This window comes from Malurus melanocephalus, unplaced genomic scaffold (genome assembly GCF_030028575.1).
Source record: "Malurus melanocephalus ecotype Western Australia unplaced genomic scaffold, MMel_1.1 scaffold_73, whole genome shotgun sequence".
NCBI classification, from domain to species: Eukaryota; Metazoa; Chordata; class Aves; order Passeriformes; family Maluridae; genus Malurus; species Malurus melanocephalus.
In genome coordinates, this window is record NW_026623305.1 from 1800815 (window position 1) to 1817342 (window position 16528).

The window sequence follows — 16528 nt, forward strand, 5'->3', positions numbered from 1 at the left end:
ATTTCCAAGCAGCCATGGTTTCAGTAGCCAAAAGAGCAATAAACATTCAAGGGGAGTAGGCTTTTTTAATTATTTGTGGAAATTTAAGTAAAACACAACATTGTTAACTACCCACTTATAYCATCTGTATTTTACCAGCCCAGAAAGACTGTGGACACAATTTCAGCCCCTTCGAGTCAACAGGACATAAAACCAGTMGAGCACCTTGGTCTCTGGGTACTGAAATGAGAGACAGTGTTCTTGTTGCATTTTTTTTTCTGGTTCAGTATGAAGACAAAACCAGCCCAGAACAGTAACACAATTACAGGGCAGCAGAGGGGAGCCATTCACYCACACTTCAGCGGCCCAGAGCAAAAACTCAGGGGCTGGGGAGCAATGAAGGGGAAGAGGAATGGTGGCTGGAACTGCCACCACCAAAATCATGCTGTATGGGCTGCCTGAAGCTGGGAGGGTGGCTCATCAGTTTGGACATTTTCTGAATGTTGAAGGGCCCCCAGGCCCAGCAGATGGGGAAGATGCTCTCCCCCCCGAATGCTAAAGTGGCCACAGATTTGGCCACCCATAAGGCTGAGCTGATTAGGGTGGAACACCAGTGGAAGAGGTTGCCAGAAATGCTGAGGAAAACAGCTTGGGAAAGTCTGGTCTACAGGGAAAAAAGTACCAACATTATAAGTTTTGAAAATGCAATGACCAATAAAAGCAACGACACAGCATTACTAAATTTGCTATAGAGGCATGTAGGGTAGAGAAGAAATGGGGCAYTTTGCAAGTATGTTGTAAGAGACAGTCCTGCTGCAAGGCCTTTGCAATCAAAATTAACAAGGCAGAAAACCAAAAAKAGGCAATAATAGGCAAAAGACATGATTCCTAAATTAGTCTCACACAAGGAATGAGAACAGGCTGGGCAGGGCAATTTTAAGACCATGTTTCATTTCTTTAATATGTATCCCAATGAGAAACATTGTAATTCTAAAGACCATAATTAAATCACAATCAATACTACTTCCTAGTCATCCTATAAGCTTATTATGAGCTTTTCCCTTGCAGACCAAACTTCCAGCCTCTGACACACTGCTGTACCTCCTGATGCTCAAAGGATGTGAGACCATTTCACCTGCGTGGAGATTGATTAGTAGGGGCCACCAATGTCTCTAATGGTGAATGCTACTTCTGAGAAAAAAAGAAAAACAGGAGCAAGAGAGACAAAGAGAAAATGGAAACTGTTGGCAGCAGCCAGCAAAGCCAGGAGAAGAGCAGGAACAAGGGCAACAGACTGTGGCTTTGCTGAAGGGCCAGAGCTGCTGCTGGAGGGCAGGCACAGGTCAGGGCCCCTCAGGCACTGCACAACTGTCCCAGAAAACACCCCAAATGCAGTTCATAGGTTGACATACATGTACCAGCACCAGGTGTGCCACAGAGCTACACCAGCCAAGCTCAGTGTCCAGCTGCTCACACCTCACTGGTGCCAGGGAAGCCCAGCTGTGGCCTTGGCCCCACTGTCATCACCAGCCTGCAGCCAGCTTGTACAGGAACCCCTTTCTTTCTGCCTTGGCAGTGAAGCTATTAAGCTACTCTGAAAGTCCAAACTCCATTTATTTACATCACTTCTTGTCTACTTTTAAATCTCTATCAGTATGTGCAAGACCTGATTTTAAAACACCATTACCACACAAATGCCATTTATACCAATTGTTAAACAAGACTCATTCACCTTTAACTAACATACACCACCACAGAAATTTGCACTTCTACAAAGCCTGAATTAATAAGCTCACCAAGTCAATCCAATAAGACAAGCAAGCAACAAGTATCATTCCTGCAAATACCATATCATTAAAATATATTTTCCCATTTCACAAAAGCATACTCTTAAGAATACAGTTATTTGCACTGTTTAAGCTCCTCTSAGCCTCCCAGGCTGCTGAGAAAAGCTTGTCCACTGGTGGGAACTGGAGGAATAAGATTTCCTGACCAGTCAAGCTACTGATTATTCAGCACTGACTTCACTTTGAAGAGCCTTCCAATAAAAAGGAAAAAAAAATTGAACCTACTACACCACTTTAAAAATTGCAGACAGCATTTTTAACCTCTGTCCTTTTGCATTACTGCAGCAGTGCCTGGAAAAGCTACAGCAGAAAAGAGAGAGAGTCACTTAGGCTGCTCCCTTCGTGCCACCACCACAGCTCAAAGGGACAGAAATCAAGAAACATTAGAATCAATATAAGCCGATTAGGACATTAAGGAAGAATAAACCACGCAGAAATTAAACAAAATCTGTTAAAAGGCATGGAGAAAGCAGGCTTTTCGGAGTAAAAAGAAACTTATTTTCTACAGATACTCCAGATTTTGCATTTCCATCTGGTGGTATTTAGTGTTGTGATAAGCAACAAGGAGGTTTCCAGCAGAAACACAAAACATTTGACATGAAAGACGTACAAGCAGGACAGGCCACAATCTTAATGAAATCCTGAAGTTCTGATCAAGAATGGACGCTTTTTTATATACACACATCTCAATCACACTCATACCCAAATGGAAAAAATCCTTACTAAAATAAAATTAAATTGGGACATTCAGATTGAAAGTGTGGTCCAGCTACTAATAAAATATGTATTCTCACACTTCTTTGTCCTTCCCCAGCAATGGGTGGTTTAGCTTAAGCTGAGAGTTGCCATTTACAGGTATACATAAACTAGTGGGTTTTTTCATTCTTTGGAGCAGCTGCCAACCTTAGCCCTTGGTGACACAAATGTCACACCCATCACAGGGAAGAGGCAGGATGCACAAAGATCCTGAGCTGTGTCTCCCAGAGAAATGGCAGCTCTCTGGGCACCTCAGCTGAAGGAGGACGAGAAGCTACAGCTCCTCTGGGGCCAGAGACCTGTCTCTCATCTACCATAAACCATGATTCAAATAAAAGCAAATGATCCCCCAGGAAAACCAGAGCCTGAGTGCTTTATTGTACCCAGAAATCCTGCTCTGGTTTAGGCTCTCTGCTGCGTGGGGCTGTGCCAGTCTGACCCCAGGGTGCACGGCTGTCACTCCCCATTTGCACACAGGACTGGTGGGGAAAGGAAAGCAAGAGGGGCAAGAAGGTGCCCTTTGGGAACTACAGCCTCAGAGTCAACCCATCTGACTGAGCAACCAGCAGCACAAACTCCCAGATGAGTGCACCTAAAGCTCTGTGCTGCAAATCAGTGCTAACACTGTCCATTTCTCCTGCTTGCGGAAATCGTGCCCACGAGTCTGGAAGGGTGGGAAGGACAAGCACATCCGACCCAAGCAGGGAGGTGTAGACATGAAGTTACAGAAGGAATAAGTCCTAAACCTTCTGCTGTAAGTAAAAAATATATTTTAGGACCCGTGATGGCAACGAAGTGGCATCAGATGTGGAACAGGACAAGAAAGAAAAGCTCTCTGAATTTGTTCAATTCTTTAACTTTCCAGATTCGGTGGGGGTTCCCCCTAGATTACATCAAACAATAAATCTCCCTGCTATTCTTAAAACCATCCCATTCAATTAATAAATGAGATTAGCTCTCAGCAAAAAAGTTTTGTTTCTTCAAGATTCAGCAGCTAACTGCAAATGAAAGCAAAAAGAGAAGCCTGCCTTGGGATAAAAGGGCAAGTGAAGTAGCAATCACATCAGAAAACCAATGCCCAGACCTCTGAACAGCAAAGCACTTGCATGTGTCAAATTCCCGTAACAACATGGTACCAGCTGAGGCTTATGTTAAAACTGTGCAATAAAATTAGATGTCTGGAGCCTCTGTCAGAAGAATGATGCTATCTCATTAATGGGATTACACAGAAAAATTGGAGGGATTTCAGTCAAGAGGAATAAAATGATTAAGGATCAAAAGAATGTGACTCATGAAAGCGAGCAGAAACTGGATGCTGTGCTCTTGCATGAAATGCCCAAGTCTCAGAACCAGACAGGCCTGGTGGTACCAGCAACACCCCAGAATCTCCTCCCTCACACCCAGAATAACAGGAATAGATCAGAGCCCTCTCCAGAGCAAAAACTCACATTATAAAATTCTAGCTTTTTTATGGCAACACTATTATTCTATCACTCAGCAAAAAAACTGATAATCAGAGGGGCAAGAGGAAAGGAAGGTTAAACAGCTGACAGGAAGGACACATGTTGTCAGGAAAAAAGAGAAGGGGGAAAAAGAGACACTGTGACCAAAGAGACTGGTAAAACTGAAGTTTTTCAGTTAGTTACAGGAGAGGATTTCTTAGCTACAGGAACAACATACATGTGGAACCATCTTTCCCAAGGTGGAAACTGAAAATCACAACTGCTGAATCAGCTGAAGAGGGCCTGGCCACTACCCCAAAACCCATCACCGTATGACTCCAGCACTGACAGGAGGTAAACTAGCTATAGATGAAGGGAGGAAGGAAAAMCAGTGTAAGCAGGAAAAGGGGAGTGTTGTGGTAGCAGATGTTCCCTAGTCAGCACTACCATGTTATACTGMAGGAAAAATAAATGAATAAATAAAAAGAGATCTAAACATAGCATGAGATTCTCTTCACTGAGGGGTTCAACATTCCCTCTGCGATTCATCTTTTCCAATTGAAGCACCGTAAGTTGAATAAAAAGGTTCATTTAAATTCTATACACATTTGCAAAGATAAACTGATTTCAGAAAGCCTTATTAYGTCTGACCTCTCTCACTAGGGGTGAAAGCCAGATCCTTTGAATCATTTTGATCACAGCTAATATTCTCTAAAAATTCATTAGATGTCAACATAAAGGACAAGAAGCATTACCATGGAAGAGCAGATGCTTCGAGCTACCATATAAAGCATGTTAGGGCCACTTCCCCTGCATTCCTCTGCATCAGCACAGGACAGCTCTGCTTCAACACCCAGCAGTGATCCTGTTCTTTGCCTGTGACAGGCAAAGAGTCACAGAAAAGTGACACTTCCCAAGAAGGAACTTTGCTGAGGAAGCGCCAGACCTGAAGGTGCCCAAGCATAGTACGATGAGAGAAGCAGAGCAACACAGGAAAGCAATTTTTTCCAAGCCCACCTCACTCATATCAGAACCCCCAACATGGAAAGGTGTGTGTGCACATGTTTATGTATGTACACTGGCAGGGAAGGGGTTTAGGACATTTAATTGCACTTTGGMTCTTACCAAGCACACAGAGCACCAGGTGACAGCTCTGCTGGAGTTCACCCTTTACAGAGCAGGGGAGTCTGAAGCCCAGCTCCCCCATTTTCACTAAGACCCTGAGGGCAGGTGGATTCTCCCTACAGCTGGCAGCCAGGCTGGGTGAAGGGGAATCACTGCCATGCCCAACTGGCAGCACAGGCCAAACTGGTCCCCAGCTCAGAGGCTGCCAATGGCTCTGCAAGGCCAGGCGAGCTCTGTGATCAAGGAAAATGACTCCAAGAGAAGATGCAAACAGAGCAGATTTGTTTCTTATTTTTACATAGTTTCTTACCACAGAAGAACACACTTGAGGCTCTTAAGCCATTAAGCTTTTAAAAACAGGAATAGCTTTTGCAGAAGCTGTGCTTTGATGTAACTGGGCATATTATCTTGTTGCTTGACCAAACTGAGACCTAAGTCTTCCATCCCCTTTTTTTCCTTTATCTTAAAAAACACATTTTTTCCTTTTTTATCTTTAAAAATACAAACAAACAAAAAATTTCCAACCAAACTAACCTCGAGTTTTAAGCTGCTACACTAACCCTTACAAAATAATGTCAGTGTGTACAGCAAGCAGTGTTCAGCACAGTCTATTAGAAATCCTCCATAATTTGCATTGTGASACATAACTGGCTTTTCTTCCTGAAGCCCAAAATTTCTGGTCCAAAATGCTCAATGACTTTTTTTATTCAGAAACTCTATAGTACTAATAGCAGTTAATGGAATTTCCAGAATGACAGCAATGTTGGGTATTTTAGGCTCCTTAAGAGTTCTCACAGACACAYAGGACACCTCCACAGTGGCCTCATTCCTTAAGTTTGTATTTCCAAGTACCTTGCATCCAGTGTGAGTCCGAGTCTTCATGAGGGGAGTTGTGGTGCACAGCTCAATGGCTTCTGGTTCATGGAAGATCACTGTCGGGAGAGGCTCTTTACGAAGAGTTAGGACATTCAACTTAGTCTTTAACATGGTCTGAAAGTGCTAAACAGAAAAAAAAAAGAAGAAGAAATTACCTCCAGTTCTAGTGCAGAAAAATGAGAGTTAATGTTTGGATGTGTTTCAGTTGCTGTTCAATGCCTTGCAAGCTTTCCTGGGAAGACTTAACAAGTTCTGTAACTTGAGAGCATTCATTATTACTATCAGCAGTGTGGATACTGTTTTTAATTATAAAAGATATACACATACAAAGTGAGATGATTCATTATAGTCCACATATATTCCACAAAGGGTTTAAATTCAACCTCTGATTACTTGCAAGTGTATTATAAAAGTGCCCATGGACCCAGTTCCTCTACTAATGTCCACAGGGACGAAAGAACAGAGGATCAAAGACCATCAAAAGAACTATGGATTCATCCACYCTTGTTCTCCTTCCTCTGTACTTAAATCTCATCCCAGTGACCTTTGCAGACATTACCATTCCCACTGAGGTGAATCCCTCATTGGTTTGCCTTTGCTATGTGAATTTTATATTCTCTTCCTTTGTAAGCAATAGTTCCCCTAGCCTCCAATGGAAATGTCACTCCCAGTACTAATGAATAGATGTCATTCWAAACTTGTCACTTTCTGTAACAGAGCCCCCTGGCATAGTTGAAGAACCATCCAAGTGGACAGTAAAGTCATTAAATTAAAATATTCTCACCAATTGCTGAGTGGGGAAAGTCAATCCTTGAAAGATTCCAACTTTGTGGAATCAGGGAAGTCAAAGAAATTTTTAATGTTTAGATGTTTCTTTGAAAAAGAAAAAATGCAGATATGAAYCAAATCAAGGCAGTCCCATACCACAGCACTGTCTAATGAAAGATGACTTTATCGAAGCTTCATAACTTGACTCTTATCAAGCAGCAGTTATCAGACATAAGTGSAATGACACCAGATTACTTTCATCAAAACTAAACCATTTGTTCTGACTTTTGATAGGAGATTCTTAACTTGTTTTGCAGCCACCCCCACTTCTCAGTCTCCCCTTTACCTCTGCAATGCAAGCATTACAGGCTTTGGCTTGCAGAAAATGATTTCCCAGAACCATGCAAGAAGTCGCTATTTGAGCTATAAAATCAACACAGATTCTTGCCATTCTGTACTGTGCTTTACATGAAGAGAGCATCTATTCAACATTTTATTTATACATGAGATGAATCAACTACATCTCCAATAAAGAATGATGCTTCCCTTGGACAATAGATTAAAAAAACTCCATTTAGCMCTTCTGAGTACTGAGCTTGGTCCTGCAAAAGCATTGTTCTCCTCTGCTGACATCTCTATAAACTTCAGTGGCACTATTGACAGAAAGGGCACAATTTGACCAAAATGARGAAAACTGTGGCAATGATCTATCTTTTTTTCACGTCGCAACAACTGCATATCCAATATTAAACAAGGAGAAGCCTACTCTGTGCCTTACAAAGGCATTTCAGTACTTGTRTGAGCAGCAAGTTGGAGCGGCTGGGTGCCAAAAACACGAGAGCACAATTGGCAGCAARCAGCTGATCAGTTGCCAGAGAAGCGCAGAATGAATTGGGGGTGGACACAGAAATAGCCTTTTGCTTTGGCCCACGGGGCTAACGCAGAGCACGCTGTGCTCCTGCACAGGTCAYGTGATGGCTGCCATAGGAAAATCAGATCCCTGCCAGGAGACATCAYGCAGGGAGCCCCCAAATAAGCACGTTATTTAAACACAGGCCCAACTTCCACTATGTGAGCAGTCTCAGTGAAGCACACGTGGGTAGTCAATGGGATTATTCATGTGCTCTAAGCCAAGAGCAGGACAGAGTGCTTCGCTGAACCCATTTCTTGGGTTTCCACTCCAAACTGGCATCTCCTGCAGAAACTGTTGGCAAAAGCTGACCTGTAACAGTAGCCAATGTATTTTTTGGGAAGAGGCTTTCACTCTCCACTRCTGTGAACCCAAAATATTTCTTTAAAGTGCTTTAAGTTCACAAAGTTCTTGAAAAGCATGACTTTGGCAATCCMGTGAATAAAGTTTCAGGGAACATTATACCATTCCATTTCATGTGCCAGAACCACTAAGTTCATTTGGTGGCTCTAATACTGAAAATCATCAKCAGAAGATATTCTCAGTTGGCACGATTATACCAACAGCTCAAAAATACACATCACTCATTCTTTATCGGTTTAGATGGTGCTACTGATATGACTTCTACATTTGAAAGAAATGCAAGGAGCAACATAACATTAAGAAATTGACMGTAAGATGAAAAATACCTTGAGCAAACAAAAATACCTTGAATGCCAAAGAAAGCATCAGACCTGCAATTAGCATGGTATTTTCCTAGTTGCTGAACATTATATCATTCAGAGCAAAATTTAAGTAATGCTGCCAATAACAATGGACAATTACCTTAATTCAAAACCACAGTTTTGCTTATTCAAGGATTCATGTTCCATCAGTTTATTTTGCTTAGTTTACCCATCTTAATGGCATCCTTTCCCCCTGCAGAAAAAAATCAAATGGTTTTATAACTGGTAGCCCAAACCCATAGCAGGCTAAGGCTGTCACTSCCTTGGTGACCCTATTTCAATGAAAATGCCATCACTAACCCTCTTAGCTACCAGTTAATCTAACATAAGAATCATGAACTTCTAAATTGTTGAACATATATTTTGTTATCAGCTCAACAGTCACACATTAGCTCYAGCCTAACTATTTCACAACTTTCAATTTGCACATTTTAGGTGCTGCTTATTTAGTTCAGGCACAATTTCTGCTGCTGTTAAAACTAAAAATTAACAGCATTGGGTTTTGGTTTAGCCTGTCAGCAAGAATACAGTCACTTCCACAACTCAGGCCAAATGTCTTGGAGAAAATAACTATGATTCCATGCGATGAAACATGACTTGGAGGAGAAAATTATGCACTGAAATGGCTAATAATAATGCTCTTCATCTTCAGGTCTTGACAAAATAGTCACTGCTGTCCACAATATTGAGTCTTCAGCAGCCAAGCCTAGTGGCTTTTAATTTTCATGATGGAAATAAAGGCCCAAATTCAAAAATCTAATAAAAGGATATATATTGGATAGGAATATAAAAATAAATGTTAAGAAAGTGGGGACTGTAATCTGCAATCCAGCAACAGGAGATAAGCAAAATAACTATATTTTACTGGCTTATTGGGTTGAAACATGATGATTGGTAAGAAAAGTCTTCAGCACCTTAGCCCACATCCCCCACTCCCTCTTAACAACTGCATTACAACCAACACATGACTGCACAAACTGGCTTCACATTTCCAGATGCTCTGTACTTGGCCAATTTTGCCAAAGATGCACATTGAATTCAAACCCCAAAATGACAGGATGTTAACTTATGAAAAAGAGTTATTCTAAAAGTTCAAAGACTCTGAAAAAGGGAACTGCCAGAACAAGAAGCAGTCCTCTGGGCAATTCATCCGTTTACAGCACCTACAAAGGAATTCCCAGATGAAATCCATGTTAGTGCATCAGCAAAAGATCAGTCCCAGGGAAATTCAAAAATAATCCCTATAATTTACTATTTCAGCACAAGTACCTCTCTACCTCTGAAACGCATTTAGTTCTGGAATAAACCCAAAACTTTTCAACAGCATCCTACAGCCTGTGAGAGAAAAGACACAATGAAGTGAAATTGAACTGCAAGAAAATTTTGGAAAGTCCAAATATTCCAAATATTCCTTTTTACCAGCATATCCAGTTTGTAGGTACTAGAAGAGATGACAACAGAACAGACCTTTAGCACTATGGTCACCCCATCAGTGGCATGAACACAGCTGTGAGCTGAGGACCACCCAACCCCAAGCCTCCAGCTTTTCAGCAAGGAAAAAATTCTGATCAATATGAAAACTGATCCATGTCAAGGCTTTGTTTTGTTTAAAGCCAATCTGCCCAGTACAGATAAATGTCATAACTGATCCATTTCTTGTTAAACAAACACAGCTAATACAGTTTAAATGCTTTCCCTCCCCCACATTAAGCTCTACCATGCTTTATTTACCCTTTACTAGCAGTTCATATAAACATTGTACTGAATACTACAATAAAACCCTCTACAGAAGGGATGGAAGCAATTTATCATGTTAAAGTCAGAAATCATCCCATCAGCAGCCTGCTCTGTAACACAAAACTGACTGGCATGCATAAACCCAAGACCATGTCAAACTATACTCAAGAAGATCCATCCCAAATAACCTCCTTGAAACCAATCCAAATCCAGAAATCTGGTTATTAAAAGCATAKCCCATCTAGCATCTCAAGACCTATATTTGTCAGCCTACTAAAGCAAAACCATTCAATCTCTTTCAGGTAAYAGATGCTATTTATGCGAAAAATCAGATGATTATGTCTGAATTTACAGCTCTCTATTACAAAGAAATGGCAACATGCAGAAGTGGTTTCCTGCAGGCACCCTCTGACACATTCAGAAGTAGAGGCACCTTCTGACACATTCAGAAGTAGAGGAGCTTGGACTGGCCCATGGCACAACTTGGCATGACTCAGGGGGCTGAGGGCATGGCACACCCAAGGATCTTGGGACAAAGCATCTGGGAAATGTTGATCCACAAAAAAAGCACCCCAAACCACACAAACAAAATTTTACCCGCCCCCTCCACATGTCAAATGACCCTGCATGGTTGCACATTAGAGACTGAACCAGTGCCTGCCAACACTTCCCTCCTCTTGTCCCCATGCTCCTTCCACCCTACCCAGCAGATGGCACAGGAGAGAGCTGGGRTGGCAGGGAGAGATTTGGGCATAGAAAGGAGTATTCTGCATTTGACAGGATAAGCTCTAAGCTGTATGACAGGACAGCAAGGAGAAGATGGCATCAAAGCAAGCTGGGCATGAGACTGAGGRAAGGAAAGAGCCAGGAGAGGCAGGGCTACAAGCAGTGCTGCCAGGCAGGGCCCCTCCTGGACTTCTCCTGCCATTACTGAGTGTGATAAGGGAGTCAAGGATAAAGCATTGACGAAAAAATCTACAGATACAGACCCAAAGGGAAGGGGGACACGAGATGGCACATAGAAAAGTGTGACAACATACATAGGAAACCAAAATCAGCTAAGGGYCAAAAAGCCTTCCCGCAAAGATGCTACTGCATCTTTGCATGGAAGCACTGAAAATTATTCCATCTCACTCTAATACCAACTCCTCAGGAATGTTCTTCCTGTGGTAACAAGACATAGCTCTTAAAAAACACGTATYTATCAAGATTTCGTAAATAAAACCTGCACTCCCTATCAATAGCTGTGATCACACAGCTGTCTGTGTGATGATGCTCACATTGCCTTGTTTTCTTACAAGTTTAAAGAATTTCTGTTTCCTCACAATTTAATTCATGTGAAACGTTTTGTTCTCAGCCCCTGTGTACTTTGAGTTTGCTCTGGCTGAATGCCCCCGTTCTGTTGCCAAGCTTATGYGATTCCGATCAGCAGGATTGCTGCCCAAACAAAACACAGCCCCAGATACAAACACCCTCCGAACTGCAGGGAACTTCAGAGCCAGATGAGAATTTCATGACTAATCCTCTAACATCTTTCTATCATCAGTCAAACTAAACCCCAACCTAAACAAATCTAAATATACAGGATATTCAGAGACCAAGTTCCCAGTTTAGTCATAACTGCTCAATGCCTAAAGCTCCACTATAGAGATTCACATCAGACTAGAAAGAGTCAGTATTTCAGGACACTCATAATCATGAAAATAAAATAAGACCTCCCTAAGATATGAGTGGAGGACAAAAAAAGTCACAGTACCACAAYAAAAAGTTCTTTCACCAATTTTTACACTACAGTGCTTAAATTCCCAGGCTATTATTTCAGTGGAAATTAGGCATGCTGGATGGAAGACGAACACCCAAATATATCTGTTTGGATTTGGGCTTTTACAGTCTTTTATCTACTGATGACTATTAAATGTATTTTGAAATAAGCTGTAGTTTCTGATGCCTGGTGTTCATGGCATAAACATTTTATAACAGGACATTTTCTCAGCATCAATAGAAATAAAACACAGTAACTTTCACCAATGTATCAGTAGAGCTGCTCTCATAAATAACTGTTATCAAAATTTTGGCCCCAGAAATCACTGTTAACTCAAACTCTGATAACTTTGTCACAACTTGGCATAAGTCTTATACCATCAAAACTAAATTAATGGATAGCTTTGCATTATATTAAATGTAAGCATTTTAAATAACATTTACACTTGCAGTAACAAGTCTGCCTTTTTCTTCTATCCCATCCTGATGTTGTGGGTCTTCAAACTGTCTGAAGTGCTGGAAACAAAACCAGTGTGGGAAGCACAGCTCTGTTCCRTGGCACTGAAGGAAAATGTCATCCCCATTATATGCTGTTCATTGCCTCAACATTAGGGCACCACATCTGGGTGCAAGCCTGGAATCTTAAACTAGATTACTGTTTCAAAAATACAAGAATTTCTTAGTGGAAGCAGAAGAATTTATCAGCGCCAGCATTTTTCAGGACAAATGGCAGTGAAAATACAAGTCCAAGACAAGGCAATTTTTTTTTTTAAAGAAGAGTAGAAATAAATTAAGAAATAGGAGCTGACAAGAAAAGAAAGAACAGAATAGAACACGCAGCAGCACAGATACGTCAAGTTCATTCACTTTGATTTTGAGCTGACCCCTTAGCTGCTTTCCAACATATTTTCCTCCTAACACGAGTTTCCAGTACATGTATTATTTGGTAGAGTTGGCCCAATATTAAAACAATGGAATCCTGCAGCATGAAGGCGGCTGTTGCTTTTTCAATTTGCTCTTGGAGGCTTTCCAATAATTTCTGTGTCAGAGGATGCTTTAAAAAGTTCTTTCTCCTCACTCTGTGCCTGGCACAACAAGCCCATCTCAGACAATACCTGCCAGACAGCCACTGTACACTCCAACACAGCCCTTTCAAAACCAGCATTTCACTCTGTCACTCTTCTTCAGTTTTTGTAATAAATCAATAACTTCGTAAACAGTTATATAGCTCACTGACCTCTCTCTTGCCTTGCTGAGACTTATTTTCTGAGATGGGTGGGTGACAAAGGAACTTGCTACAAACAAGGAATCTGCCCTGATTATTTGTTAGAAGTAATATTGTGCCTAGTACTATGGAGACACAAAGGATACAAATTTCACAAAAAAAGTTTCATTGCTTAAATATAAACACAAATAATGCTTAAATATAAATGAACTTCTGGTCTCATGAAATACTGTATTTACAGTTGCAAAGTAATGAGAATCCATTCCTTCCTCTAAGCTATTTTATCACTGAGTCCTTTGATGCTAATTTGCAACCCTGCCTATTCCAGGTCAGAACACCCCCAAGATTTAAGCCTGGCATTCCTGAGGGTCTCTGAGAAGGGGTCATCCTATTTCCCAGGGACACAAGCCATTTCTAAGGGAATGGACCTGCATCTTTAGCAAATCAGCCCTTTTGAAAAGCCTTAATCAGGGTGTACCCCTCAGCCCTTGGAAGCCTGGTGGCTTTAGCCTTCCCTCCCTGCACACATCCCACTGATCACCATCAGTACACGCCCCAGAGCATCCCCAGGGATCTGTGTCTGCCCAGCACTACTGTCCCATCACCAGGAGATTTCCCCAGCCCTGACCACACTCACAGGCATTTCATTTCCTGCAATACACTCCCACCTCCAAAAGCAAATTATTCATCATGGGGGAACTCTGCCAGGATTTATAGCTATACAAACCTTTGAGCAGACAATGCAGAATACAGATAAAAATTGGGTCCCACTGCAGTGCAGATACACAGCCACTACCCCAGGGCAGCTTCACACAGTAGTTCTTTCCACTCCTTTAAGCCACGAATAAAAGTGGTACACTAGAGAGCCTACATCAGAAATAAGGGAGGCTACATACAGAAAGTGATCAAAAATACCTTTCTACAAAGTGTCTCATTAATTCAGCAAAACTTTAGAGTTGGATAATTGACAGGATTTGCACCAAGAAACCTTTACAAAAGAAAAATCAAACCAAGTCATTTACATTCCTGCTTCTCCTGCAACTGCCTTACTTGTTAAGCTGAGCTGAAACAGCCAGATGCAAAATATTCTGCTTTGTCCAGTTCAGAATGAGTCTAGTAAAATGGCTGAGGATGGTGCTCCCCTTTGCTCAGCCCAGCAGGGCCCATGGRCAGGACAGCCCTCCAATATCCACATCCTCCAGATATAAAAGTTAAATCTACATAGCATTTTCAAGGTTTTTCCAAAAGTAATTAATCTTTTCTGATACTTCAATTTTTCTGGTTTTCAAAGGACAATTCCTTAGCACTTGACAAGAGGGAGATTAGGCTTCTGACTTCTAGCAATTTAGTTGTGCAAACTTGGAGATACTCAGAAACTCCAGCTTCTCCAWAAAACCTCAATTTCTTCCTCTTTACTTCTCAGCAAAGTTCAGATAATTTTGCAGAAGCCTAACTAATCCCTTGGCTGAGTATTAAGTTTCAAAATGCTAGTGGTTATACATATATATATACATATCTACAGTTCTTAGAACAAAGAYGGAGCAAAAAATCAAGGAAAAAAAGCAAATCCCTCCAGAAAAGAAATAAAATATGCACCATGAGATTCAACCAGATGCCCTCATCCCCTCAAGGCATGGTTAATGTACTATCTGCCAGTACATATGGGACCAATTAAAAAGAGCTAACTCCTCACACAGGCGCTGCAGCGTCACTCTGGAGGAACCCACAATCCATTAAACAAACTCATTCCAAGTAATTCCATTCTGGAAACACGTGCTCATTCAGAACCAAATCCCAGTCTTTAGGAATCTCGTATACTATGAAAAAAACAACCCTGCTTCCACAGAAATCTCTGGCAAAACAATCTGAAGTTCAACAGGAACAGAAYTACCCCTCGTCTTTACTCCTGTTTTACATGTGTTACTACATGCACCTACATGAAGAATTACTACCAATTCCTAGAGAAGGAACTGTCCCAATTTTACAATTCAACACTGCCAATGAAATTAACTGCACTGAATGATGGAAATATTGAACTGTTTAACTAAAGGAAACAGAAGAGTTCAAAACTATCCAAATGTTCCCTTCCTGCAAGACCAGCAGAATTGGAAGACCAGGCCTGTACAGGGATCATCATTCAACCTCTTCACATTCTGAAAGCTACTTCCTCTGTTTCCAGTAATTATACTCTCCCTTTTGTCCAATCTGCTCCAAACTTTGTTCAACACAGCAATGACTTACAAGTTTCTGCACACAACAGTTACAGAGTAAAGAATTCCACTCAGCAACAAAGAGGAACATCCTTATCCTCAGTAAGACTTTCTTCCCCCCTCCATTGACTGYTCACCACCACAAACACCATCCATTCTCTTTACAACCTAAATMATTTTGCAYTTTAAAAAATCCTGTGTTTTCCAGTTTGGGCTCAACTTCAAGAACTGAAATTGCACAAGAAACAGGAATGTAGATGAGAGGGTTGTTTGGGGGGGTGATCATTATTAAATGTTTGTTCATGCAAACCCTGTCAATTACTGCAAGCAGTATTTTAACATGTTTTGAGCTTAGGGCAAATACAATAATACAGAACATCAAGAGCCAAGGAAAGGGACCTGGAATGTTAAAGCCCTGAACTTCTCTAGATGTAGATCTAATATATATATTCTTGTAATAAGATGGAAGTATTCTGAATATCCACTACATTTACAGTCTCCCATCTGCCTGTATCAGGCAGCTAGTTAAACAGATGTGAAAGAACCAACAAAATTAAAATAAATTAACTGCCTGCCCAGCATTTCCCCACCRTCCTCCTCCTTCGCCCCATTCAATTTAACTTTGGAGCATTACTCATGCAGTTATTCCAGCAACCCTCAAAGCACACAGAGCTGTAACTCCACAGGAGATGTTAACAAGGTGGCTTTTATCAAACTTGATGCAGCTGAAATCTAAATTATTTACCCTGAAAGAGAAGGGAATAAAAGAATTTAGGGGCGTCTGATAAAATATTGAAGTATTGCATCCTGTGAATACCTATTAGTCATTCCTCTGGGGAAAAAAGTATCAAGACAAATATTTCTTTTAATAAAAAAAAGGCATGCATTTGGCTTAAAGAAAATACTCAACTCTGATGCAAAATGTTTGAGCAGCTTCACAAATTCAGTCCTCTATAATTATACTGAGACTGCTAAAAATTCCACTTTCATAACCACCACCACCACAAATAAATAAGTGTCAAAATAAATCCAGTAGATTATCATGCAAAAATATGTCTTCTACAGCTTAATCTTGAGATAATGCTTTTTATAGCATGCCTTTCCACCCAGATTTGCAGCTCTTGTTATTTGCATTCTGACCACTAAGCACAAGGGTCATCAATCTCA

At 41.1% G+C, this 16528-nt stretch overlaps 1 protein-coding gene across 2 annotated transcripts in view; it reads right to left on the reverse strand.

Moving 5' to 3' along the window:
* PID1 (phosphotyrosine interaction domain containing 1) overlaps positions 1-16528 on the reverse strand; it is an 82188-nt gene that overhangs the window by 43606 nt on the left and 22054 nt on the right. For both annotated transcript variants that reach the window (XM_057366907.1, XM_057366908.1), the window contains exon 2: positions 6002-6148. In XM_057366907.1, coding sequence (XP_057222890.1) covers positions 6002-6148 — 147 coding nt within the window. The remainder of the gene's footprint in view (positions 1-6001; positions 6149-16528) is intronic.